Source organism: Euleptes europaea, chromosome 1 (assembly GCF_029931775.1).
Source record: "Euleptes europaea isolate rEulEur1 chromosome 1, rEulEur1.hap1, whole genome shotgun sequence".
Classification (NCBI taxonomy): domain Eukaryota; kingdom Metazoa; phylum Chordata; class Lepidosauria; order Squamata; family Sphaerodactylidae; genus Euleptes; species Euleptes europaea.
The window spans coordinates 81,261,583-81,284,968 of NC_079312.1; the positions used below are offsets into that span (position 1 = coordinate 81,261,583).

The 23,386-nt window shown below is 39.6% G+C and overlaps 1 protein-coding gene across 6 annotated transcripts in view; it reads left to right on the plus strand.

Annotated features, from left to right (window-relative positions):
* Positions 1-23,386, plus strand: part of EBF1 (EBF transcription factor 1) — a 394,943-nt gene that overhangs the window by 362,142 nt on the left and 9,415 nt on the right. For 4 of the 6 annotated variants that reach the window (XM_056856959.1, XM_056856960.1, XM_056856961.1 and 1 more), the window contains exons 12-16: positions 13,784-13,849; positions 15,359-15,536; positions 16,800-16,979; positions 21,176-21,370; positions 21,666-21,734. In XM_056856959.1, the coding sequence (XP_056712937.1) occupies positions 13,784-13,849; positions 15,359-15,536; positions 16,800-16,979; positions 21,176-21,370; positions 21,666-21,733 (687 nt within the window). In that variant the 3' untranslated portion in view covers position 21,734. The remainder of the gene's footprint in view (positions 1-13,783; positions 13,850-15,358; positions 15,537-16,799; positions 16,980-21,175; positions 21,371-21,665; positions 21,735-23,386) is intronic. The other 2 variants (XM_056856963.1, XM_056856964.1) reach the window with 2 other exon arrangements.

Consider the following 23,386-nt stretch of genomic DNA (forward strand, 5'->3'; position numbering starts at 1 on the left):
TTATGCATTCAGCCCGGGCAGACTGTAGCAAAATATCACCATAGGTCAGAACATCACAGCTTTTTACTTTTCAACTTTTATTCCTCCCATTAATACCAGCAGTTATACAGCTTCTAAGAAGGCTGTTCTCTTATCTGAGAATTATATTCCAGAAACTGTTCCTTGTTGGGTCAAACAACAACAACAATAACATCTATTTAATCTAATCTCATTGTAATTTTTAAATGAAAGGTAAGGGAATCTGTTTTCTAAAAAATGAGACAGAAATCATCAAGCACAGTTGGTACATTGCGGCTCAATTCAGTTAAACACTAGGATTGTTGAAAAGTCTTGCAGGGCCCAGTACAGAAGCTGAATAACATGGGGAATAAGATTGCTTCCTGCGGAACCCCACAAGACACCTCTCACACTGAAGATACCCTTTGAGTCCGATCCACAGGGAATGATTTAAACCCATTCAGGGCACATCCTCTGATACCTATTTCTGCCTCCAAATGGCATGATTCACGGTATCAAAGGCTGCAGATAGATCCAGTAGGAGCAACAAAGAAGCATGGCTTTTGTCTCCATTCGGATGCAGGTGATCAGCTATAGCCACCAGAGCCATCTCTGTCCCATAGTCCAGCCTGAAATCAGACTGAAAAGTGTCCAGAGCTCATGGAGTTATCAAAGAAGACCTGGAGTTGGTCTGCTACTGATCTCTCAATCACTTTGCCTAGAAAGGGCCGAGTATCGACTGGGCGATAATTGGCCACATCATTTTGGTGTATGGATGGTTTGCTCCCTTGAGTGGCCAAGAGATGGAGCCCTGAGTTTGTTACTAGCTTTTGATAGTCATCAGGGGCTCATTATTGTGGTCCTTATATTGTTTTAGCTGCCAGCATGGGCAAGAGTCCAGTGCACAAATGGTGGCCTTCACAAATCCCAGGATCCTGTCAATATCCATCACGATAACTGGGTCAAAATGGTCCAGAAGCAGGTCAGATGTTGTATTAAGCATTTCTTCTGCCTGACCTATATTACTGCTGGTGTCCAGCTCAGAGAGAATTTGTTCTTTTATCACCAATTTTTTTTTTTGAAAGATTGCCCCCAGAACCATAAACACCCCACATTCAGCATGCAGTTGTCCATACAGCAGCACTGGGCAGAAAAGCTATACAGTTGTCCAGGGCTACAATCATGATGTGTTAATGTTAGCTTGTTCAACAGGTGTTCTTCTATGTCAGTACTGCTCCTGGTTTTCAGGTACTTAACGTTGCATCTCTCCCTCTCTAATAGTGGGAGATTTTCATCCACTCATTGCGTATAATGTCTGGGCTCTGGCTGTGTGCCCCAGCCAAAGAGACACAGGCCAGGAGCTATTGTGTACTCACCTTCTGGCTCACACCAAGAAACTGGTACCTCTGACAAGGTGCTGGCCCTTTGTAGCTGGGGAAATTCCAGGCTGTTCTCATTTTCAGCAATGCAAAAAGACACAGGAAGAAAACAAGTGAAAGTACTTTTCTACCTCCCCCCCCCCCAGCCCCAGTGAGGGTCAGATGGATTCAGTTTTCCATCTCTGGTCTTTGATTATTCTTCCTTGCCAGCTCGAGTATATACGTGTACAATGTACTCATAGGCAACATGAGGGGTGTGGGTGATCCAGCTCTGTGCACAATTCAAATTACTAATTATCCAGAGATTGGGCCAGGAATGTATTTATGGTCCTAGGGCATGGGTGGCAACACAACAGAAATGCAAACAACAACACAAATGCACATTGAAATGGTTAGAAAAAAGGCTCAGCTTTATTGATTACAACAGAATGGAGAATTGGCAAGGCATGGGCATGTATCCAGGCATCAGCTGACCACCTTGTCAGGTGATGTAACGATCCCCAAACCGATTGTTGGGGGAGCAATGGGAATGGCAAACAGTGGTCCCACTGGACATAAATCTCTAAGTGGTTCCTTTGCCACCTGGAGTGGAGCCCAACAACAGCTCCAAGCTGGGCATCAAAAAAAGGACTCCACCCCAAGACCCCATTTGGGGGGTCCCCAAAAGGGGGAAGCAGACACGCAGGCCATTTCCCTCAAATTGGATCCAGCCCAATGCCCAAAAAACCGCTTGAGCTGTGACGAAAATGCAACATTACACTCATATAATAAAGGGAGGGTGGGGATCGCCGCCAGAAAGAACAAGGCCGAGTCGCTGGGCGGCAAGGCCTTAAATGGGCTTGGCGGGGGCAGGGTGGCACTGCCTGATGACACCGCTGCCCTACGAGATCTTGGCCGCAGGAGCCCGCTCCCAGGGCAAATCTCCTGGCCCGAGAAGGAGGCAGCGGCAAAGAAATGCCTGGCCACACCTTAGCGGCAAAGGCAGCGCAGCCCCCGAGCTCCATTTCCTTGGAGTGGAACCGCTGCCCCACAGCTGCAGCTGGCGGCTTGGGTGAGTCCTGGTCGCGGCTTTCCAACAGACAGTTGACCTACCCTTCACATAAGGTATGTAGGATCCTGGGGCTATCCTGCAGTAAGTGCTTCACAGTTTATACTGTGCATTTATACACCAGTTTTGAGCGTTCAAAAGATTTCATATGCATTACTGCATTGTAAGCCTTCCAACAACTCTGTCAAACCAGTATTTATTTCCCCCAATTGCAGGTTGATGGCTGAGGCTAACAAGTGGGTTCATGGTAGAAACAACATTTGAAGGCAGTCTAATGTGCTGTTCAGTCTCTTAGTTTGCTAAATCACATCAGGTCTCAGATGTAGAGAATGTGCAGTTTGTCAGACATGACAAAGGAATTATTGTATACAGAAGCAGAGGGAGCTACTACGTTAAAGTGTGGAATCTCTGCTTATTTCACAACTGTTGAAAACAAAGTTCTAATGAGTAAAATTATGAGCAACATTTTTTTACCAAGGTTTAATTAAAATCTGATAGGACCACTGTATTCCATACACACACAAAAAGCCTTGGGCCAGATCCAGCAGGAGTGCTACCAGTTTGTTATCTCTCATATACAGCGATCATTCGGATACACACTATTACAAAGCAGAATTGAGTCCAACACTGCAGCATTCAAGAATCTGCACTCATCTGCTTGGGTTTTGGTTACAGTAAGAGCAATAGCAGATGTACAAAGTACAAAGTTTTCCTGCATGCAAAAAGATTTTTCCTGTTCAGTACAGCGTCAGTAGAGCTGGGATCTAATCTTCATGTTCAGGCCTTTGGAACTGCTCCAGCATTGGGGACTATGTTTTGTTTTTTTGTGTGTGTGAAATTTTATACATTACAGAGGGATACGTGATAAAATCCAAACCTATTTCCCATTGGAAAGTAATACCCTATCCCATTGGGGAATAATTTGAAAGAGAGGTTCATACAAACAGAGGTTCATACAAGCAGATAATGCTGCTTCAGTCATCTTGTTTGTGGGCTTCCTAGAGGCACCTTGTTGGCCACTGTGTGAACAGACTGCTGGACTTGATGGACCTTGGTCAGATCCAACATATCTTTTCTTATGTTCTTAGAGTTAATTATTTTCATTGTCTTCGTATGGGTTTCTAGTTCACTATTTACAACTTAAAACTATGCCAATGAGAGTTTCTCCAGTCTACTACAGAATTATCACCCTTGTGATCAAGAGATGGTTTTCTCATTGATTTGTAATATATTCATGCCTTGATGCCAGCATGCATTTACCCTTCAGTGTTTTGCTGCCTCATATATGGTTACTATATTTTATTTATAAGCTTAGCTCAATGTGGAGCAGGTAGCAAGGGCATCCATGAACATTTTTGTGATTGCCTTAGGCATAGACTGTGATCTTCAGTTTGGAGGAAGACTTTTTAGCACATTACAGCTTGGAGACACCTCAGTGGAGTGGATCCTTTGTGCTAGAATGTGGATTCAGCACTGGATGTTGAATAAAATAATGTCTGTAGCTTAATTTTATTCTTCTGTGTTCTTATTCGACAAAGGAATGGGATGAGGAAGGTTTTTAAGGATGGTCAAGGAGTGAGAGGGAAGAGATGGTGGGAAGAGGCACAACACAGCTGGTGTTCCAAGATGCTGGATTCTGGTGTGTGCACTCCACGTGTAAGGCTGATTTCAGGTTTCAGTCTTCAAGGTATTGCTGGGATCAGCTCACAAGACTGCAGTCATATCAAGTGCATACCCTTGTGATATGTTTAAAAACTCAGGGTAGGATGAAGTAAATTAATGGAGTACAGAAAGAGCCATAGATGGAGAAAAGAAGGGATGAGAGGAACCAGTCTGAAGAAGTTTGAAAAGGAGGGGGATGTAAGTAAGCGGTGCCTACCTACCTTCAGTACCATATAGGAAGACAGCAGACTTCCATACTTCTATTTTATTTGTATATCTTTAGCTGCTGTAATTCAGTTCCCTGTTGCTAACTGTGGGTCATGAATGTTTTCTTTAAATTTTGCCCCCAATGTGATGGAAATTACTCAGACTGATTGAGTAATTTTTATTATCTACTGATTGGCTACATAGAAGGTAGCCTATGTGAGGCACAGAAAGCTATAGATGTGGATGATTTTGAGAAGAGTTCTTTCCTCTGCTTTTTGCAATGCAAAGATTAAAAGCATTGCATCTATCACCATCCAACTTGGAGGGGAGGGGAAGAGAGAGGAGCTCTTTCTAATCCCCTTTTGCAGTGCAGAGATGAGAAGCATTGCATCTGTCCCTGCCCAGTTTGGAAGGGGAGGCAAAGCTCTTTCCACCCTCCATTTTGCAATGTAGTCATTAAAAACATTGCTTCTGTATATGTATAGTTTGGAAGGCTGGGAAGAGAAACAAGTTCTTTCTCTCCGTTTTGCATTGCAGAGATCCGAAGCAGTGCTTCTACCCCCACCCACTTAACTTGGAGGAGAGGGAAGAGCTCCCTATTGCAACTTCACATTTGCTAAGGGTGTGTAGATAAGAACCAGACTTCTAGCTGATCCCTGATGAACTGTGAATCAGTTTCTGATCAACAGACATCTATGAACTTAGTGCAGCTGTTTGAGTTGCTCATTGCAATCCAAACATATCCCTGATAGGCTCCATCTCATTGTGTCGAACAAGGTAAGTTTGACTGATGAACAGTTCCAATGAGATATTTGCAGCATTACTTAAAACTAGCTTCTTAATCAAGATCTATTCCAGAGATACTCTGGTTTAGGGTTGCCAACTCCATGCTGAAGAATCCCTGGAGATTTTGGGGGAGGAGCCTGGGGAAGGGAGGAGCTTGGGAAGGGGAGGGACTTCAGCCGAGTATAATGTCATAGAGTCTACTCTTCAAAGCAGCCATTTTTTCCAGGATAACTGATCCCTGTAGTGTGGAGATTAGAAGTAATTTCAAGAGATGTCCAGGCCTCACCTGAAGGTTGACAACCTTACATGGTTTGTAAAAATATTTTCTTTTCATGTAATTACGGTGGAACTGTGGCAGCCCTACCTAGTAAGAAAGGCAGCCAGTTAGCTTAAAGCTTTACAGGCTGATTTTAGCCCTCTTTCCTCAGAATATAGTCCAATGATTGGGGTTATTCCTATATAACTGTACATTGGATTAAAGTCTAAAGATTTTATGGTTTTTATCTGAAGCTTTCACAACTTTATTTTACAAAAAATCAGAGGTTGCATAGAATCTTATACCCAGCAAAATTATGAGTACAAGATTCCAAGCAACTTCTGATTTTTGTAAAAGAAAGTTGTGAAAGCCTCAGATTAAAACCATTAAAATCCTTAGATTGTAATCCAATGTGCATATATGTAGGAATCACCCCAATCATTGGACTGTATTCTGAGGAATGATTTTATTTATTTATTTATTTTAAAATTTAAATCCCCTTCTATCCCAGCCAAAGTCAGGCTCAGAGCTGCTTACATAAAAACATCATTTGTACAATTCATAAATATTAATATCCAAAGTATAATTGACAATTAAAACCACAAGTCTGTAATTCTAAAATCCAGCTGGCACCCAATACATTAGCACACAGGTCAATAGCCAGCTTGGAGGGGTATGGTCAGGATCCCCAGAGAAATCGGCCCAAATAAGTTAGGGGAAGGGGGGGGAGGCCAGCCACAATGGAAACCATTGCTGCCCTCAACCATAAACCTGGCAGAACATCTTGGATGTACAGGCCCTGCAGAACTGCACCAAGTCCCACAGGACCCTGGTCTCACTGGATAGAGAGTTCCACCAGGCCAGGGCCAAAAAAGCCATGGCCCTGGTTGAGAACAGCTGGACACTTCTCGGTCCGGGGACCACCAGCGAGTTGTTTTTTGCTGAGCGTAACGCTCTTTGCAGGGCATACAAGGAGAGATTTTCCTGCAAATACGACGGTCCAAGACCAATTAGGGCTTTAAAGGTTAAAACCAATACCTTGAACCTGATTTGGTACTCCACTCGGAGCCAGTGCAGTTGCCAGAGCACCGGTTGGATATGTGCTTTTAGCAGAGTCCCCATAAGGACCCTCGCTGCTGCACTCTGGGCCAGTTGGAGTTTCCAGAGCAATCTCAAAGGTAGCCCTACATAAAGTGAGTTACAGTAGTCTAGCCTAGAGGTGACCATCACATGGATCACTGTGGCTAGGTCAGGTCGGGAGAGGTATGGCACCAGCTGCCTATCCTGGTGGACGTGGCTAAGATGTGTGGAGTACCCATGAAATCAGGTAGTAAGAACCAAAGTGTATGTATATAGACTATTAAAGATGACGTGGGGGACCCACAAGGACTTGCAGGGGGCATCTGATTTCCCCCTGCCCCACTATTTCTTCTTTCCCTTCCCTGAAGGCCTCCATAGCCTCTCCCCTTTCCTGCTTCTTTTTCTCCTTCTCATCCACCATCCAACCTGCCTTTGTCTACTCTCTGTCTTTAGGTTTCCCTCCTTTCCTTTCCCTTGCAGCTTCTACCCAAGAAAACTATGGCCCAGTGGCATGATGCCAGCCACTGGCCCTGGCCCTGTTGTGCCGTGGAGGCACTGGGCCAGTCCCAGTTGCATCATAAGGAGCCTGCAAGGACTTGCATGGGGACCTTGTTTTCTGCCCACCTATCTTCAGCTTCCCTCCTCCCTCTAGCAGCCTCTACCTGGATCAAGCCCCATAGTGCAGTGGGAAACTCCCAAGGACTTGAGGAGGGCACCTCATTTTACATTGTATCCCCATACCTTCCTTCTGTCATTCCTACCTACTAACCATTCTACCTTTTCTCTGCCCCCATCTTCAGCTATATGTACTATTTATTTATTTCATATAGATCACACTTTTCTCCACAATGGGGACCCAAATCAGCTTACAAAATTCTCCTCTTCTCCATTCCATTCTCACAACAGCCCTGTGAAGTAGACTTGGGTGAGAGTGTGTGACTGGCCCAAGGTCACCCAGTGAGCTTCCCCAGCAGAGGGGGATTTTTTTTAAATATATTTTTTATTATTTTTCAATAATAACCAACATTAGATTTAGACATACACCCTCTATATCCATAAAAATAATCATTAAAAATTCATAAAATTATTAGATGTGTGTCTTCAAAATACAATCAAAAACATTTGACTTCCCCACCGTCTTCCTCCCTCTCTGAAATATCCAAGATCTCCTTTGCATCCATGCATTCTAATTCATCTATAAGTCACCCTATTATATTTGTAATTTCTCTTTCATTTGCTTGTAGAATTTTTAGTATAATGTGAAGGGGACCACAGCTTCTAGTCCTTGAGGCGTTTCACGGCGATGAAATCCTCCTCAGCCGACAGGACTCAGACCATCTCTCCCCCTCAGCAGGAGGGGGGGTTGGGAGTCAAACTGCTCTTCTTCGGCAGCAGGAAGTTACCTGCATTCCGATCCACTGTTTAGGATCGGAGACGGGGCTTTTAAAAGGAGCCCCGATTCAAAACGCCTCAGGGTTCCTCCGAGCGAACTCAGAGGACATGGCGCTGGGTCGGCATCTTCACAGGAAGTCATCCAGCAGAGTGGGGATTTGAACCTGGTCTCCTAGATTCCAGTCTGAACCTCTAACTGGCTTTCAAGGGATGGCTGCCGTGCCCTCTCCCACTGCCTTTTACTGACAGTCGTCTATCAATGGCCACAGAGAGCATTTCTTTCTTAAGGCTACAGGTTTTGGGGGTGTGGGGGGAGGTAGTTGTGAAATTCCTGCATTGTGCTGGGGGTTGGACTAGATGACCCAGCTCCAGTCTCCTGATTTAAGTATCCACAGATTTGACCATGTTGAGAATTAGATATATTGATGATGATATGACATTTAGACAACACATAAATATTTAATATTTTGGTAGAATAGTTTTTCTCGCTACACAGTGGACTACATTGGCAGTTCAGATATTTAGATCTAGTGGACATCGGTTTCTTATAAAAAATAGATATATGTATGATTTGTTACAAGTATTCTGTGAAGTTTCTTGATGTCAAATTTGAAATCAACTTGCATTGTTCTGTTTACCCATCTTTACAAAATATGAAAGCGGTCAGCAAGAATGTTGTAACATATAGTAAGAAGTGGCACAAAACCTTGTTGTTGTGGTGAAATTTAACCCCAATGAACCAAATATGAAAAATGTGAGGATAAATGACAAAGCCAAGAATACATAGGGTGTTAATATAGAACATTATAATTCATCTTAAACCAAATTGTAAGGTTTTGTAGCGGCTGTAGCAGCAGCATCCACATCAAAGACTGAACAAAAAAAGTTAAATTGTTGCTCTAGATGTGAAGTTTCAGCAAGTTTAACTCTTGAGCCTCTGATAGAATTTGTGTCACGAATGCATCTGGGTCTATATGTGTCATATTTCATACAGGGTGGCAAGTGAATTCAAATTCACCATTTGATTCATGGAAAGATCCATAACGTGGATTAGGTTGATACATTGGTTTACTGGGTGCACATGTTAAGAATCCAAATGAAGGAAGGAGTCAAGCACATAATAAAAGGAATTGAATTTACAGTGGACAGACACTACTTCGCTTATTAGCCTGGCTTAGTAGCAGATCCCTTTCCTAAAACAGAATAAGCTTTGAGATTTCTTTCTTCTTCCATTAGTTGTTCTTCTAACATAAACAAATTTAAATACAAGAAGAACTTTTTTGTTATTATTTTGGCCCAAATTTGTTACCACAATGAACTTACAAGAGACAGAAGTTTTTTACAGCACTAGTAGAGAAGCAAATCTTTCCTTACAGATGCCTCTATAAATTATATATTAGCTTTAGTCAAATTCTGTTGCTTCAGAAATGTCTTAGCTGGCATATTCAGATGGAAGTACTTTTACGAGTGTCCAATTTATTGCCATAAAATATGTTTCTGGAAGATATCCCAAAAAAGGTCTGTATTCCAAAAAGAGAAACATTTCTGTAAATTTCTAAATTATTAAACTAAGATTTCTCCTTAAAAGATAGTGCTTGCATTTAAACTGATTGGTCCTGGTTCTGACTGAGTGAGGTATTTGGATTTAAACTTATTTACATCATATCTAGATGGGAGTTTGAAAGGGGCAGTCTATACATACCCTGTGCCTCCTTACCACTTTCATCCCCAACTTTTCTTTACCCATAAGACAAACAATGTAGTGTTTCAGGAGGAGGAGTGAGCCAGATATATTTTGTGACCTTGGTATCATTGTAATAGGGACAAAAAGTATGTGCCATTTACAAATACCTGTCTCACCTGCTTCCTATACTTCGTCTAGAAGCTGCCATTTGAGACAGACAATAGTCCTTTAAAAAAACTACAAGTGATAGAAGTGAGACATCATTGTCTTTGGTGAGCGCATTCATCCTAATAACATCTTCCCCAGGTTTTGTAGATATTTTTTTTGGTAGTGCTTCAAACAAACCAGCAAACCTCTATGGCCAGACAAGAATGGGATAAAGAAATGCATGTGTCCACCATGGGATACTGCTGCTGTTGTGGCTACTACTCCACTACTTTCTAGCTATCTTAAAAGCTATTGCCAGCCTCTGACATGGAAGTCTAAGGGCCTAACCTGATAAGCTGCTGGGAGATTCCTGCTCAGATCTTTCCAGCATTTTTAAATAGAGCACCTACATGTGGACACAGTTTAGATGGGAACCATCCGGGAAGGGGAGGAAATTTAATTCTTCCACCTTTGTGCAATTTGAATAATTAAAACGGAAAGCCCTTCTCCCACATATACACACACCGACAGAGTTATTGGCCTTGGAAAGAAGAAAAAAAGACTGGCAAAGGAAGCCCATGAATATCATCTTGTTAGGTCATAAATCACCTTAATCCAAATTTACTGGATGAAAAGGGATGTGTACAGGATTCTGGCTGCCTTCTTCCTATGTGTACTTACTAAGAAGAATAAATTTTGTTGGATACACATGGGATTTACTTTTGAATAAACCCATGTTGGATTGGGATGTTAGTTCCATGGATTGAGAGAAAGGTAAATAATGTACAAGAGTTTCATGAATCTCATTGAGGTCATCCTGTGTCCCAAGGAGTTAAAATGAGAATTCTTGAATGCCTTTGCAAAATGGGACATAGATTCTTCATTTTCTTAACATACTTTAGAATGTGTTAACTTTTTATGGCCCTGAAAATAATATTAAACAGTAACATAAATTAATTCAGTTACCCTGCAACAACAGCATCTGCTTGAAGACATGCTTTCTGTGTCACAGAAAGTTTTTTTTCTTATGTATCTGAGCCCCTTTCTATGAATCCTTTCTGTTGCTGTAGCCGGTATCACTTTAATTTTCAAAGACATAGATCTTTTTATATTAGCTATCCTTCTTGTAGTATCATTTACAAATTTAATCAGTGCATTTTAATATTCCATATACTTTAAGTGCAATATACAATAAATAGCCAGGCTTCATCTTAAACATGCTTTAGCTTTAAATTGTTAAAGCTGCGGTGCCCTTTCAATCTACTTACATAATGTCATAAAATATACATTTCAAGGTAAATGAAGTCAGCTACTTCAATTTAGTCTCTCAAACTGGTAGTAAATGAGAGGTTAACACTATGGTGCCAAACCCATTATTGAGTAAATTTAGCACCTTGGACAGCTCTGTAAAATCTTTATTGCTTTCCTGACCTGCTCGTCATGTTCTGTCTATGTGTTCAGTGGCTCTCAGCTCTGATTGAAAGGCAATATATTAGATACCGAACACAAACACGCTCAGGGGCTGGTTCACTGGGAGCGTAATGACATGGAGGTGAGAACAATTTTCTGGTCACTGCAATTCAAGCACCTTGCAAGGTCTATTGCAGTAACTTATAGAAGACTTTTAGGTGCCGTTTTTTATTTGAGGTAATGACAGTGTTAGCCATGGGAACTGAATGGGGATCTGAAAATGTTTTAAATCATGCTAGTATGTACACTCACACATATAATGGCATTTTATTCTGTGTTTTGTTACAGACTAGGCTAACTATAGATATCATGATGATCTTTAAAGTAAAAGCTTATCATTATCAAACAAAGGAGATTTTGTATAATGTCTGCCTTGTTTAACCTTAGAGACTCTCACAAACAAAATAAATATTTATTATTATGTAGATTATGAAACAGGCACTGCACTGTTATAAAATAAAGAAATCCCAAGCACTGGCTACCTGCAAATTTTAATGTGCTCAAATAATGAATTTTGTAGACAGTTAGGGTTCTTAATTTTGTGAAAAATCTTACTTTTTAATTAAGCTGCTCCTTATTTCTTAATATTCAACATTTGACTACAAAATTCAGTGTAATCATGCAAAGGGAAACCATTTTCTCCTGAGGAGTTCCACTCGTGTGAATGAAACTGCTCCAGAATCTTTGAGTTGTGAATTGCACCCTTCAGTCTTGGGGGGAAATGATTTGTTAGCTCAGAAACTATGCTAATGGAAAGGGGATAGTTTCCTTTTTAAAACGACAAATAATTATTATTTGATATGAGTACATTTTACGATTTTTTTCTGAAATTATTTCAGACCTAATATTGCTGACATCAGTTGCATCACTGCATTTTATACATTTTTCGAAATCCTGTTATCTGGACAAGATGTTTTAGTTTACTGTGAACAAGAAAAGTCAAATCTGACGAGCAGTTCTCTCCTACTCTAGAATTTTAATCTTTCACAAGGCATACAGGGCCACTGACATTCTATGCAGCTTGGCTGAAGCAGCATGGCCTGATTCCATACGGGTATCATGTGCATTCAGTCCATACCCTTTTAAATTATTTAGTGCCTTGGTCAAGCTGCACTGAAAGGACAAAGGCTGTAACTAGCAATCTCTTCAGAAATAGTTTCAAATGTATTGATTCAAGAATCCATCCGTTATATAATGCACCTGGCTACATGTGTGAAAAATAATTGAAATGTGCATGCCGAAGGAAAGACTGTGTGGCAATTTTAAGAAAGGATAAATGTTTACTGGGAGACCAAGGGGGGGCACTCGCATCTGATTTTTAAATTTAGGACATCATGTATGCCATAAGCAGCTACTGCAGCATGACAACTATTTTATCATATATTGTAGAGAATTTTAAATTGGGAAAAAATGCTAATATACATCTAAAAGCTTGTCATCTAAAGAGTTGTTCTAGGATTTTGAAGAGGTTATGGTGACAGCAAAATGAATGCAATTACATCTCTATTTTCTGATCAGAGACTACAGTATATGAAAATTGAGTATTACTGCTTCTTTTGGTTAGAAAAAATTAGCTAGAGTAAGAAACATTTCTAGTTAAACTTCTCAACTTCATTCAGAAGTCAGTAGGAAAACACTGTATTCCTATACGGCAGCTGCAGAAAAATATTTGGATTCAACTTGGTGGTTGTTTTCTGCTGCAGACTACCCAACAAATAAAGTAATTTAAAAATAAAATTGCTTGAGGGAATTATTATTGAGCCAGTGGGAATTAGGTGTATATAAGAAGAAGGGTTTTTCTTATATTTAATAAATACGTATTATAATGTCCACTCTAATTTGTTCTCCAGGTTTTCACATAAGGTGTCACTTTAAACTGCATTGGGATGTAGCTTAAGAGAACAGGGAAAATGAGGTGTTCCTAATACAAATGAATTGAGGAACACCGGGATAAACAAATGTGCAGATGAGAAATGAGTAAGCAAAGAAATTAAAGGTAGGGTTACGCCCACAATTACTCAAGGTAGGGTTACGCCCACAGTTACCCATTTATTCTAAATGGTACTTCTTTTGAAAGGAATTCTCACATGCATTCCTTTGTGTTTTTCTTCAAAACACATTTCCCCTCCTTCTACTATGATGTATTCACCCTGTACACAAGGTTGCATCACTTACTTGTAACAAAGGAAGATGAGCCAAAGATGTAGGATATTACATTGTTATCAGATCAACTGCACTGAAGAGATAACCTAACAATGTCGTTGATCTGATAAGGTCACTGTTCTATAATACAAATTAAGAACCAAATAAACACATTGGAGAGATTCATAACATGTTCTGAATAACATTGATTGCAATAATCCAGTAAATGACCACAGGTCTTATTCTTCAATAAACTTGTGAGTGGTTTATAGTGTAGATGGGTAGACAATTGAGTGACAGATTTTATTTTGCAGCACAAACAAGTCTCACCTTTTGACTTTATTAAGCTTGTGTGTGAATTGGATGAACTCGTTTAATGCTATTCTGAGCTCACTAAGTAGTGTTGCTTTTTAAGACTATTGTATACAGGAAATAAATTTGAGAGTGTGTAAAAGAATGCAGCAAAATGTTATTTCAACATACAGTTTATTGAACTCATTAGGAATATGTCTCTTTTTCCTCCTCTCTGACAGGAAGTAATACTCAAGAGGGCAGCTGATCTGGTAGAAGCACTCTATGGTATGCCACATAACAACCAGGTACTTTCCTTCTTTATTACACAGTTCTCAAGATTGGCTATGCTAACATCTAAGTTGTAGGGGTAGTCTATAGCAAAACCAATGTAGTCTAAAATTTGAGAATGGCAAATAAATGTGAGTGCCACAGCGTGTGGATATATATAGACAGTTGTATATAGAACACCCACTAAAGATACCATGGCACTATGTTTTAAAACACATATAATGTTAAAAAGGTGGTCAAAGGTGGGAACACCAATCTATGCTTTAGTCATTTGTATTTTGTACATGTGTTTACATACTTTCAATATGATTTAATTATTTATCCTTCACAAATGTTAGGAACACTTAGTTTTTGGTTATAAAGTTGTGCTAGCTCCTGCAAAACATTTAAAATAAACCAAGATATGAGATCATTGAGCATGCTTCAGAAATTTTATTCACTTTATCTGGAACAAAAGGCCCAAATAATTTTTGTTGGGCAAGATCCCTGTTTCATAGACATTACGAGTAAACTCCCTTGTTTTTAACACAGAAAACTGAAGACTGCCTTGAGGGTGTTTTCATCTTTTAAAGACTACTTCTTAGGCGATTCAGTATTAGCAGGCTATCACATCAAGGAAGTGGCCAGCCCTGCCTCATATAGACCAACAAATAAGGGCTAATAATTAAGGAGTGATAAGAAAGCAGAAACTTGTCCTAACTATAATAGGAAGCCTGAAAACCAGACTGTCATCTATTACAGATAAGACACTGGCTTAGAGTACCTTTCCATGCTAGGCTGGGTGAGGAGACATATCTATTACCTGGCCCTTTTATCTGTTAAAGTCAGGGCAAAAAGGGAAGGCTAAACTCAGTGCCTCAAAGGTTTAACTTGGGAATTCATACTTAAATTTATTTATGCTATTTATGTAGACTATAATGAACATATTCATATAGTACTTAAGACTGGCTTATGCCATTGCTCAGTATTGTGAACTCTTATTGTCAGTAACTTTTCAAAGTCTCAGGGTAATCTTTCCCAACACCTACAACCTGAGATTAACTGGTATTGCCAGGGACTGCGCCTGGGACATGCAAAGCAAATATTCTACTTCTAAGCCTTGGCTGATCTCTGATGGCATTAGCTTCCTTCATTATAGTTATTTATTCTAAGAAAATTCTCCTTATTAATGTGTTTTGCTTTCTGTGCATCAATGATTGTCCTTCAAAAATTGTGATTACAAATGAAAAACTTACTCTTTCCCCACATATGTAATTATTAATAATCATGTTGTTTGCTGGTTGCTATAACAGTTAATAAACGTTTATGTATCACATGAATTACAGTGCACATCTTCAGTCTTATAGCAGTCTTCTGTGTGTATTGGTACTTAATCTTTAACTTATTCAGGACACTCATCTATCTACTCCCATTGTTATGAGGGCGATACATTGAATGACCGCTTACGTTGGTGCTGTCGAATTAAACGGTCATTGCATTTCTTCTTATTTCTTTAATTACCCTGATCTCTTTACTCTTTCCCCCAGGAAATAATTCTGAAAAGAGCAGCCGACATAGCAGAAGCACTCTACAGCGTCCCTCGCAATCATAACCAGCTCCCAGCACTCGCCAACACATCAGTCCATGCAGGAATGATGGGTGTGAATTCCTTTAGTGGTCAGCTAGCAGTCAATGTTTCAGAAGCTTCCCAGGCCACCAATCAGGGTAAGGAGAAGAAATATTTTTCAGGCAAAAGTCAGGGAATATTTAAAGGGTTTTTGTTTTGTTTTCAGTCACAGTGTAATTAAAGAACTCAGTGTTGAATGGACTGTACACATAATTATTGAATGCTTATTTCATTACAGTAATATGCAGTACAGTCTCATCTGTCCATGTATGGCCAATTCACATTATCAGATATTTCAGGCAGGGCAGAGAGGTAATATGTTTCTGGTTTTGGGGGACACTTTGCCAGGAAGCATATAGCAATTTAGTTGGTAAACTACCTGTCTCTGAATTCTGACCAGTGAATCCAAAAGTGAAAGTACTCTAATTGAACTCTCTCCACTTTCTGTGAACGTTCTACACCAAAATAATTTTGACACTTTACCTGCTTGATCACAAATAGAGAACAATATAACACAAGCCTCCAGCACGCTAATCCTGGAGTGTCTCTGATCAGGAAAAGAAGAAAGGACCTCAAATTTCCAACACTAGCAAAAGATATACATATCCTCCCAATTTTCTGTTGACTATTTAACAGTGTGATAATTGTTATATGTATATTTTCTATAAACTTCCTTGAGCACCAGTGGTGGTGAAAGCAAGATGGAAGATATTTAAACAAACAGTGGCTTGTGGTGTCAGAAACTCCAGTACCCAGACAGCAGCCTGGGAACACTTCCAGATTAACCTAAATGTTCAACAGTGGATGGTTCTCTATAGATAACTGGAGTTTGTTTTATTTTAATAGGCTTCAATTTAATAGGGCACACTTTCATTAGATTACTGCTTCTCAATATGTATTGTTCTGATAACCCCAGATGTGTTTCTCTTTATGTTTATCACAGTTTCAATTGGCTAAGCACTGTCTGAAAATTAGGGCATCTCAAGAGTAATTTTTGAGCCAGTCTCTAGCCTTAAAAAGCAGTGATATCCTGATACTATACATTGGTCACAAATAGCTAACGCCTAAGAAGATTTTTTGTGTGTTTGATAGGTTCCAGTGGCCAAATAGGTTATCTTATCAACATTTTCTATAACTATTTGCAACATTTTCTGTCATCTGTGATCCCAAACACTCTTGACATTTCATAAACTGTTTGCACATGGAATTTTAAGAATGAGTGACCCCTAATCCCTTACTGTTTCCCAGATACATTTGTTTAGTGAAGCTTCCCTCAATATAGTGGGTTTGGGTTGTTTTGAAATTGAGTGGAGTTCTCTCATGAAAAACAGCTGTTCTTCCTGTTTCCCTTTCTATGAAAGGTTTTACTCGCAACTCAAGCAGTGTGTCGCCTCACGGTTACGTGCCAAGCACTACCCCACAGCAGACAAACTACAACTCTGTCACGACAAGCATGAATGGCTATGGAAATGCTGGAATGTCTAATTTAGGTGGATCTCCAACTTTCTTGAATGGATCTGCTGCCAATTCTCCCTATGCCAGTACGTACTCTGCATGTTAGCTTCAATGGTTATTTGAATGGTTATTTGAATGGGCTGAGCTTTCATGATAACTCTAAGGTATAGACTTCTTTGAAAACATTAACATTGCTGTCAGTTTATTTTCATTATTATTTTCTAACAGAATTAGACTATTTTCTGTATCTCAAAAACATCATTTTGAGATTTTAGTTATCACTGTTTATATATTTATTATACTTGTAATTAGAAAAGGTCCAAGTAGCATACTTGTTTTGCTTCATGGGCCTCCCAGACATCTCCCATCCAGTACCTTCAATGGTGCTACAGAATCAGATGTCCCATATATAAATCTCTTTTGTAATTGGAGAACATGTGCTTTAAAATGCTATATAGTACTCCTTGCTAAGCTGCAGGTTGCTCTTAGCTTGCTTAATATTCAAACCTGATCATGGAATTTGATAGGAATAAATCCAGAGTTTGATCTCTAGGTACAGAAAATTGGGTTGTCAGTATACTGTTTCATAAATCACTCCCCCGTGTCTGAAAATTTCATTGCAAGGAATTCTGGGATGTAAGGAAAGTTATCTATAGGCAAAAGTTTCTACTTTTAATTTTAGCTTTAGTTTTAATAAGCACTTAGTCTGGTGCTGACATACATGCTTAATGAGCCATGATGATGAAAGGCCTTTCTCTGTCCCAATGATGCCTTCACAACATATGAGGCACTGCAACAATACTGTTGAACCTCAACAACAATGTTAGAAATTCTGGGTCACATGAGATGAGTCCTCAGTGTGATTCATTCCCACATATCACTGCTTCTGGAAATTGGGGCACAGCTGGTGTGGAAAGGAGACAAATTAAGGACTCAACCCACCTGACCTAGGGGCTTCTGACATTACTCTTGCAATAGAAGGGGGAACCACGTTAGAGCAGATCCAACACCATGAAGGTAATGTCGAAAGGAGCCTTCTGCCAGTCATGAAACTCCAGCTTCTTGGTGCATCGGGTAAGCATGCCTTGCTTGTATACCTTGCAGGCAGTGTTTTTGTTTTATTTTTAAATAAAGGTGCTGGTACTCATGTATAGGGTTGTGTCAAATTCCACCAATTCCCACCTAGGTACTTAGGATAACTACAAAAAAGGTGCTGCTCTTCAGTACCAGTGAGTACCATCACAAAAAAGCCCTGCTAGTAGATATATATGCTGGGTGACCTTGGGCCAGTCATAGTTCTCTCAGAACTCTCTCGGCCCACATGGAGGCAGGCAATAGCAAACCACCTCTGAACATCTCTTGCCTTGAAAACCCTATGGGGTTGCCCTAAGTCAGCCGTGACTTGACAGCAAAATCACACACACACAGTAGATATGTGATGATCTCCACACTGGGGCCTATGATGGTAATTCAACATCTGCTCCTCTTATAAGTAAATGCTGACAAAAAGCATAAATGCAGAAAAGGCTAATTATCAAGCTTGTCTTTGATTGTAAGAAAACAGATTGCAGAACTAAAAAGATACCGCATTTATGTCTAAAACAGGATCATGAACTTAATGCTCCTCAATCAAATTAAACAAAAATACCTACATAATTGTAATATTACACATATAAAAATTTTGTACCAGGATTTAAGTTTACATTTTGTTAGTGATATTATAATAATAATGGATGTTCATCACACTTTCTAATGTATTGAACTAACTTTGAAAATCCTTCATGTTAAGTATAGAATAATAATTTACTGTGATTTGCTGTACATTAAAAAGCTTCAAAAATGCATTGTTTCGTAATAATGGACAGAATTACTTTTAAATAATTTTTGTGTCATGCTTGATGCTATTATTAATAACAAGAACAACAATAATCATAATAATAATGTTTCACCTTGGAAGATGTTTCTTGGTGGATCTTGGTGTCTCATTAATGGGAAATAAATTCAGTCAGAAAATGTTTCAATCATGACATGAGAATTAGAAAGGTGGCATTCTTAATTAAATCAATAAACTAATTGCTGTATAGTAGCAATTCAATTTAGGTGCTTTGATTGCTCTGCCTTAACAAGTGCTTGAAGATACTGAGTGACTTTAGACCAAGATTGTATCTGTCGGCCTGAAACTTTGAAAGTTTAATTTCCATTAATTGATTTCCTCAGCGTTCACAAATATGATATCAGATTCTCACACAAAGATTTCAAGAAGGTGATTTTTATCTACAGAAATGCTAATAAAATAATAATCTAAAGCCCTGCTGATTTGAATTTTCATTCCGCTTCCATTTAATTATTCATAAACTTCTCTTGAACATAAACCGCTTCTAAACAACATGAAAAAATTAGCAGTTTGGCCAGTTTATGGGTCTACTTTGTACATAGAAGATAATAATTCAGGAGTAAATTGAGTGATTTTACACTATTCTAAGTAAAGGAAGATGCTGAAAGCCTAGATGATGAACACATCAGCTAAAGACATTATCTTTATACAAGACAACAGCCTTTCAAAAGCAAATAAGTTTGCTGCCAGAGTTCATAAAGCTACTTAAAAATGCAACATTATTTGTAGTTGTAACCCACACTTGTAAAAATGGTAGCTGGCCATATCAGGTTGATTTGGATTGCTGTCTGTCACAGTTGCCCTGATGCTTGGCAACAGGAGCAGAACAGAAGGCTAAATACACATTGATTCTTTTGTTGGATTCTTCTTTCTTCCCCTCTTCCTGGCTATCATACCTAAGAGCTGATGCATTGTTGCTGTTTTCCCACATCATAAATTCCGCCCCCCTCAGAAATCTCATGAACTGAAAAGACTTTTTGAAGGCACAGTTGAAAGAATGAAGAACAGTATACATTTTTCTCTGTTTGTCATAGCCAGTAAAAATGGTTGGGGGGGGGGGATGTCTTTCAGCCTGACTATGCATGACTATTCAGCAGCTAAGTCCCACTTGGTGAAATGGATTTTACTCTCAAATGAGTGTTCATAGGATGCAAAATTAGTCAAGCTGTGTAGTGAATAATGTAATGATATTATACAAAAACCAAAAGAGTAATCATATTGAACAAAAAACAAGAGTTATGGTTTATTATTTTAAAACTAACATGTTAATTTGGAAAAATCAAAGAATTTCATGAGATTATTTATTTGTTTATCCTCCATAATATTTAGCTGCCAAAATGAGGCATTCAGATACAGTTTCACTCTTGCTCCAAATACACAAGCAACCCAAGTGGTTGTTTGGGGTAGCAATGAGTTGGATCCTTAAGAATGATGAATGGAACATGTTTGCTACCTCCCCATTCCCACAGAAGTCCCCTACATTTCGAAAAAGTTGGACATAAGGGTCAGAGGATCCTTGGGAATGTGACTGGGGCCACAGTCAGAAATCACTCTCCCAAGTCTTGTACAAGTCACAAAAGAGCTCAGGGAAGAGATGGGGAGGAGGGCAGATTTCTGCCAGTCCCTAGACCTAGCTGCTGCTCTGGTGCCATATCCCACAGCATTCCCAGTCTCCTGTCCTTTACAAGTAGCTTCTCAAAGGACATAAGGGACTACAGTGGAAAGGGGGAAGCGGTGGAAACCTTTTCCATAAATTCTTTCCATTTTCAGTTGTTTAGGATCGAGCCCCAAATTTCTTAGCCTGGCAGTGAAACACAATGCCTTTTGACATGTGTACTGTGGAATCTTTTGCAGAGTTGGAGAAAATACAAGAATACTAATTTCTGTATTTTGTATAACTTGAAACCTGCAATATTCTGGCAGGTACATTTTGGAGCACTTGCTGGTCAAGTGAAAACTATTACATGTTTGACAAGCCATGATGAAAATGAAGGGTCTGATGGAGCCTGATCTTGCCTTCTCATCCTGGGAGCCACTGCAACAAAATTATTTCTTGCACCTCAGAGGCAATGTTTACATCCCATCAGAGGAGTCTACAAATGTAATTCCTTCCCACTCCCATATCACCCTTTCTGTAAACTACAGCAATATTGGTATGGGAAGGAGTCACCTTATGGACTTGGTGCACGTGACATTACCTTTTCTGAGAAGGAAAGCAGCTCCCACATCATGAAGGTAAGATTAGGAGAGTTCTGCTAAAAAATGAAACAACAGCTTCTGACTGCATCTGCTAATAAAAAATTACTATCTCTAGAACTGAGAACCTTTGAGCATTTCCATTTGAAATCTTAAGAATCTCTCTTTCTTTCTTTCTTTTTTTTACTCTAGTCGTGCCATCTAGCCCAACAATGGCCTCCTCCACTAGCCTCCCTTCTAACTGTAGCAGCTCCTCTGGAATCTTCTCCTTCTCACCAGCCAACATGGTCTCAGCAGTGAAACAGAAGAGTGCTTTTGCCCCTGTTGTTAGACCGCAGACTTCCCCTCCCCCCACCTGTACCAGCACCAATGGGAATAGCCTGCAAGGTAGGCCAACCAGGGCATGTTATTATTTTACAGCACCTTGTGTTCTTGTGTCGGGTTACAAGAGGGATAGACCTTGATGGTCAACAGCGTGATGGCCTATATTATCCTCCTTTTGCCGATACTTTCATTCTCTTGCTTGTCAAAACATGCCTGTCCTTATTGCACTGTTGATTTGAGATTGTGTCTTTAAAAGCACAGTCTGAGTGTTTGCTTTAAAACAAGTGATATTGCTGCTTACTAATACCAGCCTTTCTCTTTCTTTCCTTTCTTATTCCTTGTTGTTGTCTTTTATCAGACCAGTCTTTTGTGGACTCTAGCAAGTACTCCACTGCAGGGTCTCTCCAGGGTCTGGCCTTCTCCTGAAGTACGTCAGTCAATCTTCCCTTGCTTTTTTTGCTTTTCCTTTGTCATGTCCACATGTGCAAAATCTTTACTAATAGCAGCAACATTTGTGGGGCAGGGATCATCACAGAAAACAGGCCTCATCAAAGTTTGTTAGCATGTGATAGCAAACTGCACATGGCATATTCTGTTCTTGTGTAAGATTTCCTTTCTTCTAAGCGTGTATCAGTTCCTAATGATTAATGTACCGCATTAATGTACCGCATATACACCAATTTTTCTTGCAAACATGCAGTGTCTCCTTGAAACTATCTTCATCTGTTGCAATCTTCATCTCTGTGTCACTTTAGCTGATGACTTCCCTGGTATTCCATTTCCTTTTCATTATTCACTCACCAAACAGTCACGTGAATATGTTCTTCTGCCGTGTTATGTTTCATGAGGCAACTTGCTGCCTTCAGTAGGCTCAGGAAAACTCATTTGATATCTGGAAAGGCAGAGCATTGTGTTGTACTGTCTTGTTCTGTGATGTCACTCTGCTGTCCCAATCCCATTAGAGGAGTACTTCATTCTGGTTGACTTTTTTGTGCTGGCACCACATTCCAGAAAGGTCAAGGCAGTCTCCCAAAAGAACCAGAGCTGCTAGACATGGTTCTGGAGTGTTCAAGAAAATGGATTTAGACTATTTCATCACACATAGTGGTCTACTAGGGCTGAGGACTATTTAATCCACCATCTAGGCAAAGTGTGCCTAATTCGTCATAGAAATTACCATTGTATCTTTAATTATGTTATATTTAAGCAGGGATACTTCAGAATGGGAAGAGTCAGTTGTGGATTCAGGAGGTCATCTGGGATATTCCCTGGTGTGGTCAAACAGTAATTTTGCTTTAGCTGCTCCTCTGTTTCCATGTGTACAAGAGACAGAAATTGTTCAGTTGGATTCTCTGACTTGTCATCAGTATGTGATATGACTGCAGGTTACCACTTAATGCTTGATCTTTGTTATGGTTTTAATGGATGCATGCATACGGAAAGTTTTTTTTTTTTTTTTTGGCATGATCTGTCACAGAAAATTATGCAGTAAAATTGCCAGGCCTTATCTACATTCTGTGACCTGTTTGCTGATGTTTAGCATTCCATTTCCTGGTTTCTTTGTATTTCAAAGGTTCAAATTTTTCCATAACTGGTCAGGGCAGAAGTCTCCCACTGTCCTTTTTGCTGGTCTTGATGCTGCCCCATCCCCTACATTATTAGACTTTTTTTTCCTTTTTCTTTTTAAAACAGTGAATTTGCACTGGTCTTGTAGGCTTTTTTTTTTTTTTAGCACGTGAAACCTAGTCAGTTCATTACTTTATTAACCCAGCTCAAGAATCTCCTTTCCTGTATGTGTTCGGGGCTTCTTCTTTATTTTTTTTGCACACTGAAGCAAATTCTTTATAGAATGCATGGATGTAATTGTTTGCATTCAAAAAATTTTTAAAAAACAAGACATGATACAAGGTGCTGCTTTTGTTGATACAAAGAAGCTTTCCCTCGCCTAGTGGATTTTTTATTTTTATCTCCTTTGAAAGTTGACTTCCACACCATATAGCAAATTGTTTGTGAAACTCCTATTTGTTTTAAAAGCAAGTTTCAGGTGCTACTCTTCAAAAAGGCTATGGGCTTGTAGTA